Below are 14725 nucleotides of genomic sequence, written 5' to 3'. Positions count from 1 at the left end.
CAACATCGGTCCACTGTATGACCAAGATTATGACAATGATTGCACTTCAACTCAGGTCTCTTTCCCTTGTAACTTCTTTCTTCAGATCGTTTATGATTGAACATATATGCTCGGGCTTTAGATACCTCAGTTTTGAGGTTACAATTCATGACCTTTCTTCGAACTTCTTCCCGTTGAATAGTAGCACAAACACTCCCTAGAGAAGGAAGCTCAGAATTCATAAGTATATGACTACGGAGATCTTCGTAATCAGGAGCAAGATTAGCCAAAAGCTGAAATATTTTATCCTCTTCAGCCCGTTTTAGCAAGACAGCAGAATCAGTAGTATGTGGACGATAAACAGACAACTCATTCCACATACTTTTCATGCTACCAAGAAATTGAATAAATGGTTTACCTTCCTGTTGAAGACATGCAATGTCTCTTTTGAGTTGAAAAACTCGTGCCGCGTTATTTTGATTTCCATACATCTCTTTAACAGCATCCCATAAATCTGCAGAAGATTCATAATAACTGAAAATTTCAGCAACATGTAATTCCATAGAATTAAGTAGCCATGTCTGCACCATCTTATCTTGGGCAATCCAAGATTTATACTGAGAAGAATTGACATCAGGAACAACAATACTTTTGTCAATAAACTCAAGCTTTGATCTTCCACCAAGAGCTAACTGCACAGATCTTGTCCAAGGAAGATAATTGAACTCATTCAACAAAACCGAACATAATCGTTGGTTTGTATGAACATCAAAAGTATTTGAAGGTAGAGAGGCCGAGGGACTGCCTGAGTCGGACATGATTGGAGTGATTTCGGCCATTTAGAAAACAGAACGAAGAATAAAAAAAAAAAACCTCCTCTGATACCATGAAGAAAAGGAAGATATGGAAGAATAAGTGTTTTTTGTATTCTTAACATTTATGGAATTACAACCCTAGTATATATAGTAACAAGATCATATGCATCTTCGCACTTCTAGCTATGTTACTGACTAATGATATGTGAACACAATTAATGACTAATGAACACATTCAAAGTTGGCAGCCATCAAGGTTGAAAGTTAATTAATGACTAATGAACACATTCAAAGTTGGCAGCCATCAAGGTTGAAAGTTGGCAGCCATCAAAGTTGACTAATGACATTCAATAACTATTTTTTAAAAAAAATATGGGGCATTGGACGACAGTCCATGCCATCCCATCCCAAAAACACCCCTTCATGTCATAGAAAATACCTTGCTAATTCTGAAAAAGAAAAAGAAAAAGAAACCTAGTAAATAGATCATAAACTTGAACCCTAATTTTGGTGGTTTAACAAATGAGAAACTCTCAAGTCTCGATACTATGATGAGAATCCCACATTGAAAAAGGATGAATTTGGAGTCTTCATCATACTGAATGAGCTTTCAAATAACTCTTATAGGACCCTTTTATCAGCTATATCTGTGAAATCTTTCAATCAAAACCTTATTTATAAAACACACATTGCGTCTTTAATATACATATGTGAGAGTACATACATATGCCATTCAGGTAACTTATTAGGTTTGTTTTTGAATATTTAAGCTTAATAAATATTGTTATAGATTGGTTATTTATTCTTTCTGCGCTGGGAAGGGCTTCAATTTTTAGTTACAATTATAGTTATAATTATCCCAAAACCATGTTAAACCATGGTTTCGTTTGTTTGGAAATCACATGTTAGAGTTTAGAAATTAGGAATTAGTGCTTAGCATTTAGAGTTAAGAGGTTTTTGGATTTAGTGTTTATGATTTAGAATTTAAGATTTTTTTTTCAAAATATACTATCAATAACAAAATATTCAAAAACATATTTTAATTTAGTACTATGATTTAGCAAACAATTGGTGCCCCATCCCCTTCTTTTTGGCTTTCCACCGACAGATTATGTTGTAATTATTTTGCAATCAATAGATTAGTCATTTTCAAAACTTGGTTGGTGATGCCCTAAACTTTGTCTCAAGGTTATCGACCTAGTAATAAATCTTACAATAATTTATTTAACTTTAATTAAGGAGGAGATTTCACATCAAGAACTATTCATAGAGCTACCTTATTTACTCCCTCATTAGTGCTAGGTAACCCATATAGTGCCCAAGTCTTTTAAACGAAATTTCAAAACGTTTTAACTATCAAAATATATGTTAGATTTTTAAAAAAAAAATTATATATTCAGAATCAGTGCATAAAACTCTTTCTAACAAGATCCATTGTCAATGAATTTTATCGGGTGGATCTTAATTCCATTGTTTTTTTCAATGGAATTTCAAAAACAATGGATTCAGAACTAAAACAATGAATTTTGGATTGTGCTTTAAAAAACAATGAAATTTATATTAAAACAATGAATTTTGGGATAAAAGATTGGAATAAAATTATTTCATTTATTAAATCAATGGAATAAACTTGTTGGACTCCTAAATTGATGGGATACATGTTATTTCTGTTATTTTTTGAGGAAAAAAAAGAAAAAGGTGAGTCATCTACCAGGATATTAATATTAATATCCCTTATAATAATCGGTCCCGCTAGCTGTACATAGAATCTATGTACATAATGGTACATAGCACATGTGGCATGCCACATGTGTTGATGACAAAGCAAATTCAAATTTCAAAAAAAATTAAAACTAAAAATGGATATGTATTTTTCTCTCACTTACTTTACTTTTTCTTTATTTAACCGAATTTCAAAACGTTGTATCTCTCAAAATACATGTTCGATTTCCATAAAAATTACATATTCATAATCAGCATGTAAAACTCTTTTCAACAAGATCTATTGTCGATATGTTTCGCTTGATCGTTCTTAATTACACTTTTCTCGTGAACAATGTAATAAGATCTGGAACAATTAAATCACGAACATTTATTACATTATTTCAGTTTCTTACTACATTTTTCAAACATTTTATTACATTGTTTGATTTTTTTATTACATTATTTTCTCATTGAATCATACTTATATCACATTGTTTTTATAGGAACGTCCAAATTGTCCGTGGGAAGCTTAACTCATCGGAATCGAGCTCATGTTAGTGAGACAAGTCGGAATCCGCTCTCCCTCTTTAAACAAAATTAAAATTAATAAAACTTCCTCATTTCACCCATAACACACTATTACATTGTTTAAAACTCTTATTGCATTGTTTAAACATTTTACTACATTGCGTCTGTCTCTAGTCACATTGTTTTATCGCTTTTATTACATTATTTCAGCTTCTTATTACATTGTTTAAAATTTATCGCATGGTTTCAGCCTCTTATTACATTTTTTCAGCTTCTTATTAAGTTGTTTATTAAATTCGACCATTGTTTTTGCATGAACCAAGGCCAAAAGTATGAGTTTTACAAAACCGAGCTCAGACAGTACGTTGTTTAAAATTTATTACATTGTTCTATCCTTTAATTACATTGTTTCAACCTCTTATTACATTATTTCAACCTCTTATTACATTGTTTAATAAATTCGGCCGTTGTTTTCGCAAGAACCAAATACGCTGAAGTATGAACTTTACAAAGCAGAGCTCAAACAGTACGTTGTTTAAAATGTTATTACATTGTTCGAACATCTTATTACGTTGTTTCAACCTCTTATTATATTGTTCGAGTATCTTATTACATTGTTTAATAAATTTGGCTATTGTTGTTGCAGGAACCAAGGACCCAAAAATATGAGCTTTACAAAGTCGAGCTCAAACAATACATTCCAATCTCGTATCCTCTAAGGTTGTAGAAACACAAAGATGAGAGTAGTTGGTCTCTTTCTCTTAGAATCTACTCTCATGATTGTCGAAAAATAAAAATTTAGCGAGAACCAAGCTGAGTCAAAAATACCCGTTTGGGTCTAGAACTGGCTCGGGCACTTTCAGCGGTTGTTATGGTCGAAAATGGTTGCAAAATGTTGCCCTTGGTTCAGTCAATCAAAAGGCACCAACGGTTGGCCAAAAAGTCATTGGAGTTGGCCGGATCTAGCTCATTTAGGCGGCGGTGGTCATGACATTGTGGGGGATTATCGAGCGATTCCCACAGTTGTCCATTGCTAATGATGGATGGGCTTTGTTACTGGGGACATGATGCTTCTTTTGGGAGTGGCGGCAGTTGGTATGGTGGTCGGATGGAGGAGTTTGGCCATTGGCCATGGAAACCTGCGGCTTGGAGCTGCAAAATAAGAGAGAAAATGGTGGAGAGAGAAAGAAGAAAAGAAATAACAAAAGGAAACAAGAAAGTGAATGCATATAAGAGAGAGAAAGAAATTACAAAAGAACCAGGAAAGAGAAATATATATTTTATTTAAAATGCTCCTATGTGGCATAATGATTTGTCATGCCACATAGGCTATGTACAATTATGTACAAAAAACCTATGTACAGATATCATTTTCCTATAATAATTGAACCAAATCTAGATTTCATTAGTTGCATATTGAATGGTCCCCAAAAGCAAACAACTATGGCACATAAAGCCACAAGTAGGACCCCACGCTACAAAGTTGAAAGGACCATAGAAAGCCAAAGCTCACCAGAACCAGATAGTGAAAGCTTACATTACAGTCTGTGCCATACCCACCTTTTCTTTTCTTTTCTTTTTAAATATATAACTATACACACAATGACACAAATTATACATACATATATATATAAGCAAATTAAATTCACACAACCAAATCAGTTGCATGCATAGTACGTCAGTCCAAGGAATAAAGGCCTCTCCTCATGAAGAATCTGCCCTTTTTCTTTTTCCATTTCTTCTTTAGATTTAGGCCATGTATTGTATATTACGCATAAAATGAAGACACCACCGACTCTTCTTACTAATTTGTTTTTCAGATAAATAAAAAAATATTGAGATAAAATATGTAGTGTCGTGTTTTTTCTTGGCTCATTATAAGTGGAACCTGCGTGTCACTAAATTTTCTTGGCATCTTGTAGAGAAAACTTGACTCCTGGAGGTTTCTTATATGTGTCAGTAGGATTTCACAGCTACATGTATGGTTGGAAGAATTTTGGGTTTCTTTTCGAGGGCTAAAAACTTGAAAAAATAACATCTTTATTTCTTTTTCTAAGGACTGAAGTGGGTTTTGAAATTGGTGAAGTGTGAGATGCAAGCAAATGTTTGTACTCCTAAATGGGTTTGAAGGAATATTGAAACTTTTTTCTGGGTTTGTCGAGTATTCGTTTGTAGTGTTGTGCTTGTAGTCGTAGAGACGGTTGGTTATCTTCAATTGAAAGTCATAATCATATAGTCTGATGGGTATCAATTGATTTATTAGTTCTTTGATTCACAGATGGAAAGAACAAGTTAGCAGCTTTTCTATAGATCATCCAGTATATGCTTCATTGAGGTAAGTTTCTTCACCCTCAATTTGTTTCTGATTTGTTGGGACTCCAAATTCGTTTGTGAATTTCTCAGTTGGGTTTTGGTTTTCCTGAATCTTTACAGTTTTCATGGAATAATTAGCTTCTAATGTGGTCCTGCTGAGCTCCAATGGTGGACCTTCTCTGAAATTTGTTGTAGACCCATTAATTATCTGCTACTGGTCCTGTTCATGCTTCAAATGGAAAAATCAATCCCCTTTTCAGCATTTTCAGTTCTTATGTTCATTTCAATTTTGATCAGTCAATCAGAGCAATTACCATCCTCACAAGGTCAGACCCTATTAAGAATTCAGAGGATTTTGAATTTTCCAGCAGGTCTAAGTAGCTGGAATAGCATTACAGATTTCTGTAAGACAGAACCAAATTCATCCGTCACTGTTGTGTGTTATGAGGAGAGCATAACACAGCTGCATATTGTTGGTGAGAAGGGAGCACCTATGTTGCCTAAGAATTTTTCCATGGATTCTTTTGTAACAACACTGGTTAAGCTTCCACACTTGAAAGTCCTCTCATTGGTCTCTCTAGGTTTATGGGGTCCATTGCCGGGTAAAATCTCGCGTTTCTCTTCGATTGAGATACTCAACATGAGTTCTAACCTCTTATATGGTGGCATACCTCAAGAGCTTTCCTCCTTAAGTAGCCTCCAAACCCTTATACTAGATGCTAACATGTTTTCGGGCCGATTACCAGATTGGCTTGGTTCCCTTCCTGGTTTGACTGTCCTGAGTTTGAGGCAAAACATGTTCAATGGTTCGTTGCCGGACTCGTTTAGTAATTTGGAGAATCTTAGAGTTCTTGCACTTTCACATAACTACTTATATGGGGAAGTACCGGATTTTAGCAGTTTGACGAACCTTCAAGTACTTGACTTGGAAGACAATAATTTTGGACCAAAATTTCCTCAGCTTGACAACAAATTGGTTACTCTTGTACTGAGCAATAACAAGTTCAGGTCAGGCATTCCAGCCGAAATGAGCTCCTTTTATCAGCTTCAAAGGCTGGATCTTTCGAACAATAACTTTGTCGGGCCATTTCAAACATCATTGCTGTCCCTTCCATCTATCACATACTTGAACATTTCCGAAAACAAATTCACTGGAATGCTTTTTAAAAATTTATCTTGCAATGCTGCTCTTGAATCTGTTGATTTCTCTTTGAATCTTTTGACTGGAAACCTACCAAGTTGTCTTCTGTCGCGTTCTGAAAAGAGGGTGGTCAAGTATTCTAGAAATTGTCTAGCAACTGGTGATCAAAATCAGAACCCGCTTTCCTTATGCCATAATGAAGCTTTAGCTGCTGGAATCTTACCGCCGAGAAACAAACAGAAGGGAGCTTCTAAAGCAGTTCTAGCCTGTGGTATAATCGGAGGGATTTTCGGAGGAATTGCACTTGTTGGTATGATTTTCTTGGTTATTAGAAGAGCAAGTGCTAGGAAGATAATCAAGAAACCTGTGACAAGACTGATTGCAGAGAGTGCATCCACTAGTTACATTCCAAAGATGGTTTCGGATGCAAGTAAGTTCCTGAAACCCCTCCTCTTCAGTTTTCTATCTCCTTTTTTTTTGTTGACTATTCATAACAAATAAATACATGGTCTTCTGCCCTATTTGAAGGGTATATATCTCAATCAGTGAAGCTGGGAGCACTTGGTGTTCCAGGTTATCGAACCTTTTCATTAGAAGAGCTGGAGGAGGCTACAGAAAACTTTGACACATCTGCCTTCATGGGTGACGGTTCTCAGGGACAAGTATGTGCCAGTGCTAATATATCCAAAACTACCAATTTCATATTAAATAGTGGATAATACCTAGTTAGTGTTCCAAGCATGAATCTCTAAATGTCATTCAGTGTTCACAGTTTTGCTTCTTATATGCTGTCAGATGTACAGAGGCCATCTTAAAGATGGTTCCTTTGTCGCCATCAGATGCTTAAAACTGAAAAGGAGCCACAGCACTCAAAACTTTATGCACCACATAGAGCTAATTTCCAAGCTCAGACATCGGCATTTGGTCAGCGCAATTGGACATTGCTTTGAGTGCTATTATGAGGATTCAAGTGTCAGCAGAATTTTTCTTGTGTTTGAATATGTACCGAATGGCACATTAAGGACCTGGCTCTCTGGTAAGCAAAGCAAAAGACAATTTCTCAACTAGGTTGTCCTCCTCCTAAAATGAGTTAATTTTTGGCTGAATCTGTCAATGGTACATAAGATACCATATTTATATTGTGTTTCACTTTTGTGTCCTGTGCATGATTTGGCAGGGGAGCGTGTCCGACAACCGCTTACTTGGGCACAACGTATAGCAGCTGCAATAGGGGTAGCAAAGGGCATACAGTTTTTGCATACAGGAATTGTGCCTGGTATATACTCAAATAATCTGAAAATAACAGATATTCTATTGGATCATAATCTTGTCGCGAAGATAAGTAGTTACAATCTACCATTGTTAGCGCAAAGTGCCTGGAAGGTATGGAAAGGCAACACCGTTTAGTCCATTTCTTGAAGAAACTTATTTTGGGTGGTTAATTCTCCCATTGTTTCAGGTTGATCAAGGAGCTTCTGCCTCCGCTACATCAAAAGATGCTAACAACAGTGCTAGGTAAGAACTTTAACGCCATTAAAGTAAGTTATCACTTGAATAGTTGCTCTTAGTTTATATAAAATGCTCATTGTAAATTTGGTTTTCGGATATTGCTTGTGGGGCAGGGCAAAGTATGAAGATAAGATTGATGTTTATGATTTTGGAGTGATACTGTTAGAAATCATAGTTGGTAAACCGATGAATTCGAGGAATGAAGTAGATGTTCTAAAAGACCTGGTAAGAATCGTTGCGCTTGTGCATTATGTCCATTTTCCATTCCTTTTTATGTTGTAAAGAAGAGGCATTTCGCTCCTAGCTGGTGCCTAATACTGGTGAGATTAGATTATGAACTTATACTGCGCGTAGAAACTTGATTCCTGCTGTGTAATGATTAACGGTCATAAACTATGCAGTTAAAAGCAAGCATCACAGCTGACAAAGCGACTCGAAGGAGCATAATTGATCCAACAATTCAAAGAGGATGCTTAGATCAATCCTTAAAGACAACAATGGAGATTTGTATGAGGTGTCTGCTTAAGAATCCAGCAGATAGACCTTCCATTGAGGATTTGTTGTGGAACTTGCAGTTTGCTGCACAAGTTGGAGATTCTATGAGCGGTGAAGGGTCTCCCATCTCACCTTCGCTACCTCCACACCTACAACTCACATTCCATTAGCAGCAAAGCTTTCGGGTCTTCACGCTGTCATTTCTCTCTCTCGCAATTTAATCTCGTTGTACAATCATGTTTAATGATGTTAAGTTACGGCTTCAGTCGATTATAACAAGTACAAAACATCTTCTAGGGTTTTCAAGCAAATCGCTGTAACCCCTCTGCAATTTATGTGTTTTGCCCTTGCAGTGTATATTACCTTATCTTCAATTTTCTGGTATTTCTGTTCTGCCACATAAATAGCAGAATGCAGTGTTGTTATGAACTGCAAATGTAGTTTCTATGTCATAAACACTCCCTACTCCAGCTTTTGTTGACAAAAGAACTGTGGGTTTGTCCACCACATGCCTTGCTGGTTGATATCTCAAGACAGAAAAGACGTTGCAGGCTGATGACTTATGTCGAGTTAAATGTACAGTTTATCCTGTATCATCTCAAAAAATAGCCGACCCCAAAATAATAAAGGATTAAAGGCTCGGATGATGAGGGTATATATCTTTGAATCTCTATTGCTTGGCTATACCACATATAATTATAATTGGATATAATGAAGAGCTGATGAGAACAAACTGCCAAGCAATTATGCCAAACAGCAAATCATGATGATGGAACATACTCTGAAAAAGATTACAAACAACTTCCCCACTTTCTCACAACCACAAGTCCACAACCAAACAAGACCACTACTATCTTATGCTGTTATGCACATGCCACAGAAGAAGCCAAATGAAAGAAAGCATATAGAGAATTGAAAAATAAGTTTTAGCTGAGCTGTCTAGGAGGCAGAAATGAAGTTTTTCAGACAAAGTTTCTACAAGCAATGCATTTGAAAGCAAAATAAGGTACACCAACATCTAACAGGAGGTCCCGAAAAGAGCCCACCACCTGCACTTTTTTTCCCCCTTCAATCTTCATATGAGGGGGCATTGGAGCCTAAAATAGGTCCTCAGTCAGCTGTCCAGCTCTGCTCCACTATTTCACGCACTCTTCTGTTGTATTCCCGCTTATTCTCACTGAACATTCGAGCTGCTTCAGAGTTTGCGGGAGAGTTTGGATTTGGATCACAAAGCAGGGACTGCTCAATATAAACATCTCTAGTTAGCAATTGAATAGCTTGATTCAATAAGTGCTAAAAATCTGAAATAAGATAATATAATTGCTTGTGTGAACAACACTTTCCAGCATTCACAGGTGCAATGTATCAGAAGATAAAATATAAAATCAGTCAAATCTAGGTTGAAATGAGGGAAAACACTGTTGTTTTGCTGTATTGAAGAAAAAAGTGGGGATAAACTGAACCACAGTAGAACAAATTGACTATAAACTTAACCAAAGTTAAAGATGACTATATAGATACATGTCCTTATATTGTCAGATCAAAAATCAACAATGGGGCTGGAGGTCCAATGGACAAGACTTCACCATAATGAATGTGTGAGGTAGCCTACTGTCTACTTGAAACAAGAACAAATTGAAACCATAAAAAATGACAAAAAATTGGCACACATATTACCAGTATGAAAATTTATTCACAACGAACTTTGCTATATCTTGAATTCATCACATACTCTGGAACGATGCAACATGTACAGCAATAAGCTTATAAGCATGATTCAAGGGGAGCTCACTGATGAGTTCATTCGTTGGCTCGAAGCATTGTCTAGGCCTAAATATGAATCCTATTCAAGGTTGTCCCAAATAAAAATAAATTAGCCAACATCCGAACTCCAGATAGACAAATTAGTATCCTAGAAACTGTGCAACCAGCAGGTGGAAGCGGGAAAAAAACAGTATACTCACACAAAATGAAAGAAATGAACCCTCCTCCACACTCCCCCTCCTTTTCTCTCTCTTCTCCCACCCTCAATATTCCTTCTGAGCACTCCCTCCCTCACTATTCCTGTATTTCATTTTAAGTTTTTCACCTATAGGCATTCTAGCATCTTTGTAAATAACTAAATATAACAACTCAAAGTCATGGTTTATTCAAACCAAATGAAAATCCTGAAGAAGTGTGCAACAGCAATGACAGTGCAATACACCTCCAAAGGAAAGGAACAAGTATTCTCAAGAAAGGGGCAAAGTATAAGGGAGGGGTAAATGTGCACACAAACAGGGAAAAAATAGTCAAGAATTGAGGCCACACAGACATTATAATGAAAATAGAAGAAAGAGGAGACATGCATACCTGGATGGAAGTGAGTATGGCCGCAACATCATATATAGGACTCCACTGATTTTGTAAAATATCCAAGCAAATGCTTCCATCTGCATAAACTGATGAAATCCATTGATTTGGTCAGAGACCAAATACAAACACTTGCAAGAAAAAAGTCATGCAGTTTATCATTACTTGAAGGACAAAAAATATTAAAAGATGCTGACATACTATTTGGATGAAACATTCGTGAGACGAAGCGAACTGTCGGAGGCTTATTAGGATAATCTTCTGTAACTTGAAGAGTCAGCTTAAACGTACCTGAAAACTCAGAAAAATGTTCCGCAACATGCTCTATGTGTTTTAAACAATGGCAATAATGAGGGGCTGAGCAGAAGAAAGGTGAATGGAAAACAACATGCCAAATGGTTCTTAAGGAAAAGGTAGAACAAAGGCCATCATGTTAAGCAATACAGCAGTGGCCCAGTTATCATTGCCGTTTATTCGACTAACCAAAGCAAAGTTTAATGGACTAAATACACCAAAACTATGAACATCTAGATCATAAAGCACTGTTCCAAATATAAAAAATATAAATTTCAAGTTAACCAAGATCCATAATCAACACTTGCATCGGAATTCTAAATATACTCGGCATGGTTATGAATTAAATCTCTACGTCGCAGCAAAATAACTTAGATTCATGAACCATTAAAATCCAAAACAGTATGCAATAACACAGTTCAATCAATTGAACTTTGCATTTAAAAAAAATCCAATTAGCATATGAAGTTACCGAAACATAAAACTGCATAAAAGAGCAAGAATGGGAATACCCACCTCCGTCCCATGGAGTATCATCTGGTCTACAAAACCACAAAAGAAACAGAAACAAATCAGGGATGAGAACACAAAAGCAACGCAAATCAAGAGGCCAAAAGGAAGAGGAATTAAATACCCAAAAATGACGGCGTTCCAAAGCATAATGTTATTATCTTGCGGAGCCCCACTGATGCCCGCCGGAGGATCCTGCTGAAGCCTCTTGAAATCCCTCATCAGCCTCTTCTTCGCCGGCGTCGACATGTTATCTGCTTCTTCTTGTATCCACACTGTCCAGAGAATTCTAGAAAGAGAATGATAGATCTACTGCTTAGCTTTCTTATGGGAGAAGAATCTAAGACAGATTCATCCGGGTTTCGAGAGAGAGAGAGAGAGAGAGACAGAGAGAGATCCTTTATGGGTTTCACAAACAGTTCCAGAGATTTTGCAGAACTTGGGCTTCCTCTGTTTTACGGTGTAAAAAATGGTTGTCACCTGATGAGGCGACTATTCACCACGTGACACCTATGCATAATTACATTAAACAGTCTATACTATGTGAGATCCTCTTTAATGATATGGTCGATCATTAATTTGTCCGATAATGCATATATTAAGAGATGTGTCTCTACGAGTAACTCAGATACACTTATAAAATTGTTCGAGCTCCCTTTCCACCTCCTATCCTGTATTGAAAAGGGATGTGTCATAATCTAATTTATACTTGTAAATGTCTTTTTTTCAATCGACGATAGTTGGCTTAGTTGGTAATTGATTGGCTTAGATATATGTATGTCCAAAGTTTAATTCCAATTGTAAGTATAATTGTCTTGGTATTTCAAAAAAAAAAGAGTATTTTCATCCCTAATTTCATGATGTGGGCCTCTATGGGCTGAGATGATGTAATTAGGCCTTGCGTAATCCATCTAGGAATTGGCCCAACATGTTGGGCCCACCATAACCAGTCTAAAAATCGAGGTGTGTTGTGTATTATTACGTGAACAACAAACGGACCCATATCAGATTAGATTTAGACATTTTTCTTTTCTTTTTTTGAGATGAAGGATTGCCAAAATCAAGCTGATTAATGTAGAGATGTTCCTCATAAGGGGTAGATGAGAAGCCCAGATCTAATTTATACTTGTGTGTATATGGAGAAGCTTTATAAGAACACATCAATAGAAAGAAAATCAACTAAACCATTTGGGTGATAGTCAATTTTTTGGGGGCCAAACCATATGAACTTGAGAGATCCTGGATTCGATTCTCACTATGAGCGATATTATCGTGGCCATACACTCGGTTTTGACTCAATTTAGCCTATCGTTAAGCCCAATTCAAATGTCTAATTAACAAACTTGTATGATGTACAAGGAAAAAAAAAAGAGAAATGAAACTCAGAAAGCAAGGAAATTAAGACAACTTTATAACCCTAAAGAAACTAAGAAATCAAGGAGATTAAGATAACTTTATAGCACTTCTCTTCGGTGAAGCATTTCATTGGCAAACGTGACAGGAATTCGACTCTCCTCGTCTTGGAATGTCCTCGAGAAATGCTGTTGCTGGAGTACTACTGGCTCCATGCTATGCGAAGATGGAACCGATGGTGCATTTTCAAGATCAAAATTGGAAGTGAAGGTAGTACTCGTGTTGATCATCAGATTTGTTGTGGAAGCCGATGAATTGTTCGAGTACGAGGGTTGGAGCATCGCAATTTGTTGTTGTTGGTTATGGAAGTAATGGTGGTTCTGCTCTTGTAGCGTGTTTGCCATGGCAAGTCTACTATTTATTAGTTGCGCTTGCACCATTGCTAGCTCTTCTTGCATAGACGCGACCTGCAGCATACACTAGCAAGTCAAATAAGTGATAAGATACCAATTCAATATATATATATACATACACACACAGAGAGACAATAATCATGCGCATCATGGGGGGCATGTGGAGCCCATGAATTCATTTACATCTTGTGCGTTGCAATTACCAATTGTTGGGATCTTTGACCAGTATATATACCTGCTGTTGTAGAGCAAGTATGGTGGAGACACAACCGTAAACCGGGTCTGACAGCCTGGCCTGAGCCTCGTAGGAGATCGTGACAACAGCGTCGTGGCGGCGGAGCACAGGAATGTGCAAGAGGAGCTTGGAGACATTACTAGCACCAAATACCTTGTGAACGGCAGCGAACCGGGCTGCACCCTGGTCAGACCCAAAGTGGGGTGAAAATATGCACCCGTTTATGCACTTTCTCCTCAAGAACTTGCATGCTCCACAAGGGGCGGTTGGGTTTGGTGCCACCACAACATGGTCGGACTCTTCCACAGCGGAGGCAGTAGGCTTGCCAACGCCTTTCCGACGCGTGGTCTCGTAGGGCCGTCCATGATCAGCCATTGAGAAAGAACAAGCGAGGAAGGTGTGTGCATATGTGTGTGTAGGCGCTTATATGTGAAGCAAATGGAAGAGGGGGGATGGGCACGTTAGTCTCGTGAATAGATTGGCGAGGTCAATGTGCCAAGCCTTCTTTTTTCCTTTTTGTTACACATTAATATATTATTATATACATATACATATAAATAAGTAAATAAATATAAATGGGTGTTTTTGAAATTTATGAATATATACACACACACACGCAGAGAGGAGGTGTGGTTGGTAAGATAGTTATTTATTAGTTAGGGGTTATTGTTGAGTAATGGTAAATAACAAAGCGAAGCTGTGTGTTGATGGTGGAAGGAGGGAGCCACAAAATTTGTGCTTTCCCGTTTCGTGTGGGGAGTGTGATTGTAACCTGGCTTGTTGGTGTCACATGATGAAACCTAGGGTTTCCCTTGCTCGAACTTGCGTAAGAAAACAAGAGGGAGAAAATTAATCTCAAATTTTTTTATTAATTTGTTTCATACCTCTAAACTACAAAGCCACGTCTTATATAGCTTTTCAAGCAAAACTAATACTAATACTATTATATACCTATTCCTACAAATAATAGAACTTAACCCTATAATTCGACCTCATATTTGGCAATTATTAACAAACTAGGAAACTAAATATTCTCTTAATAACTTGATAATTTTAAATGTTTCATAATACTAGTAGATATCAA

General features: G+C 37.0%; 3 protein-coding genes across 4 annotated transcripts; 1 reads left to right on the top strand and 2 right to left on the bottom strand.

The window, feature by feature from the left end:
- Window positions 1–4791: 4791 nt before the first annotated feature.
- LOC120016238 (probable inactive leucine-rich repeat receptor-like protein kinase At3g03770) lies at window positions 4792–8858 on the top strand. Of its 2 annotated transcripts, XM_038868917.1 has the most exons (9): window positions 4792–5226; window positions 5305–5361; window positions 5460–6910; window positions 7009–7142; window positions 7276–7516; window positions 7658–7863; window positions 7940–7995; window positions 8103–8214; window positions 8391–8858. In XM_038868917.1, exons 3-9 carry the CDS (start codon window positions 5566–5568, stop codon window positions 8652–8654), a joined length of 2358 nt encoding a protein of 785 aa, XP_038724845.1. In that variant the 5' UTR covers window positions 4792–5226; window positions 5305–5361; window positions 5460–5565; the 3' UTR covers window positions 8655–8858. The 2 variants fall into 2 exon arrangements, with proteins under 2 accessions (XP_038724845.1, XP_038724844.1); XM_038868916.1 differs by having other exon boundaries at window positions 4792–5361.
- Window positions 8859–9273: 415 nt separating this feature from the next.
- LOC120016015 (ubiquitin-conjugating enzyme E2 2-like) lies at window positions 9274–12055 on the bottom strand. Its single transcript, XM_038868576.1, has 5 exons — window positions 11765–12055; window positions 11647–11672; window positions 11038–11127; window positions 10837–10925; window positions 9274–9723 (listed from the first exon to the last, which is right to left on the bottom strand). The coding sequence occupies exons 1-5, from the start codon at window positions 11887–11889 to the stop codon at window positions 9595–9597; spliced, it is 459 nt and encodes a 152-aa protein (XP_038724504.1). The 5' UTR covers window positions 11890–12055; the 3' UTR covers window positions 9274–9594.
- Window positions 12056–12929: 874 nt separating this feature from the next.
- LOC119980120 (LOB domain-containing protein 20-like) lies at window positions 12930–14146 on the bottom strand. The gene is made up of 2 exons (XM_038822782.1): window positions 13642–14146; window positions 12930–13460 (listed from the first exon to the last, which is right to left on the bottom strand). The coding sequence occupies exons 1-2, from the start codon at window positions 14014–14016 to the stop codon at window positions 13095–13097; spliced, it is 741 nt and encodes a 246-aa protein (XP_038678710.1). The 5' UTR covers window positions 14017–14146; the 3' UTR covers window positions 12930–13094.
- Between the last annotated feature and the right edge of the window lie 579 nt (window positions 14147–14725).

This window comes from Tripterygium wilfordii, chromosome 15 (assembly GCF_013401445.1).
Source record: "Tripterygium wilfordii isolate XIE 37 chromosome 15, ASM1340144v1, whole genome shotgun sequence".
NCBI lineage: Eukaryota > Viridiplantae > Streptophyta > Magnoliopsida > Celastrales > Celastraceae > Tripterygium > Tripterygium wilfordii.
Note: the sequence above shows the minus strand (reverse complement) of the source record. Positions and strands in the feature narration are given on the sequence as shown.

Coding starts and splice junctions, on each gene's coding strand:
- LOC120016238 (XM_038868917.1), top strand. CDS start 5,566: ATGCTTCAAATGGAAAAATCAATCCCCTTTTCAGCATTTTCAGTTCTT. Junction 6,911..7,008: donor AAAGATGGTTTCGGATGCAA/GTAAGTTCCTGA, acceptor CCCTATTTGAAG/GGTATATATCTCAATCAGTG. Junction 7,996..8,102: donor GATGCTAACAACAGTGCTAG/GTAAGAACTTTA, acceptor CTTGTGGGGCAG/GGCAAAGTATGAAGATAAGA.
- LOC120016015 (XM_038868576.1), bottom strand. CDS start 11,889: ATGTCGACGCCGGCGAAGAAGAGGCTGATGAGGGATTTCAAGAGGCTT. Junction 11,673..11,764: donor TGGAACGCCGTCATTTTTGG/GTATTTAATTCC, acceptor GTGGTTTTGTAG/ACCAGATGATACTCCATGGG. Junction 9,724..10,836: donor CCATACTCACTTCCATCCAG/GTATGCATGTCT, acceptor TATATTGAGCAG/TCCCTGCTTTGTGATCCAAA.
- LOC119980120 (XM_038822782.1), bottom strand. CDS start 14,016: ATGGCTGATCATGGACGGCCCTACGAGACCACGCGTCGGAAAGGCGTT. Junction 13,461..13,641: donor TACTTGCTCTACAACAGCAG/GTATATATACTG, acceptor TGTATGCTGCAG/GTCGCGTCTATGCAAGAAGA.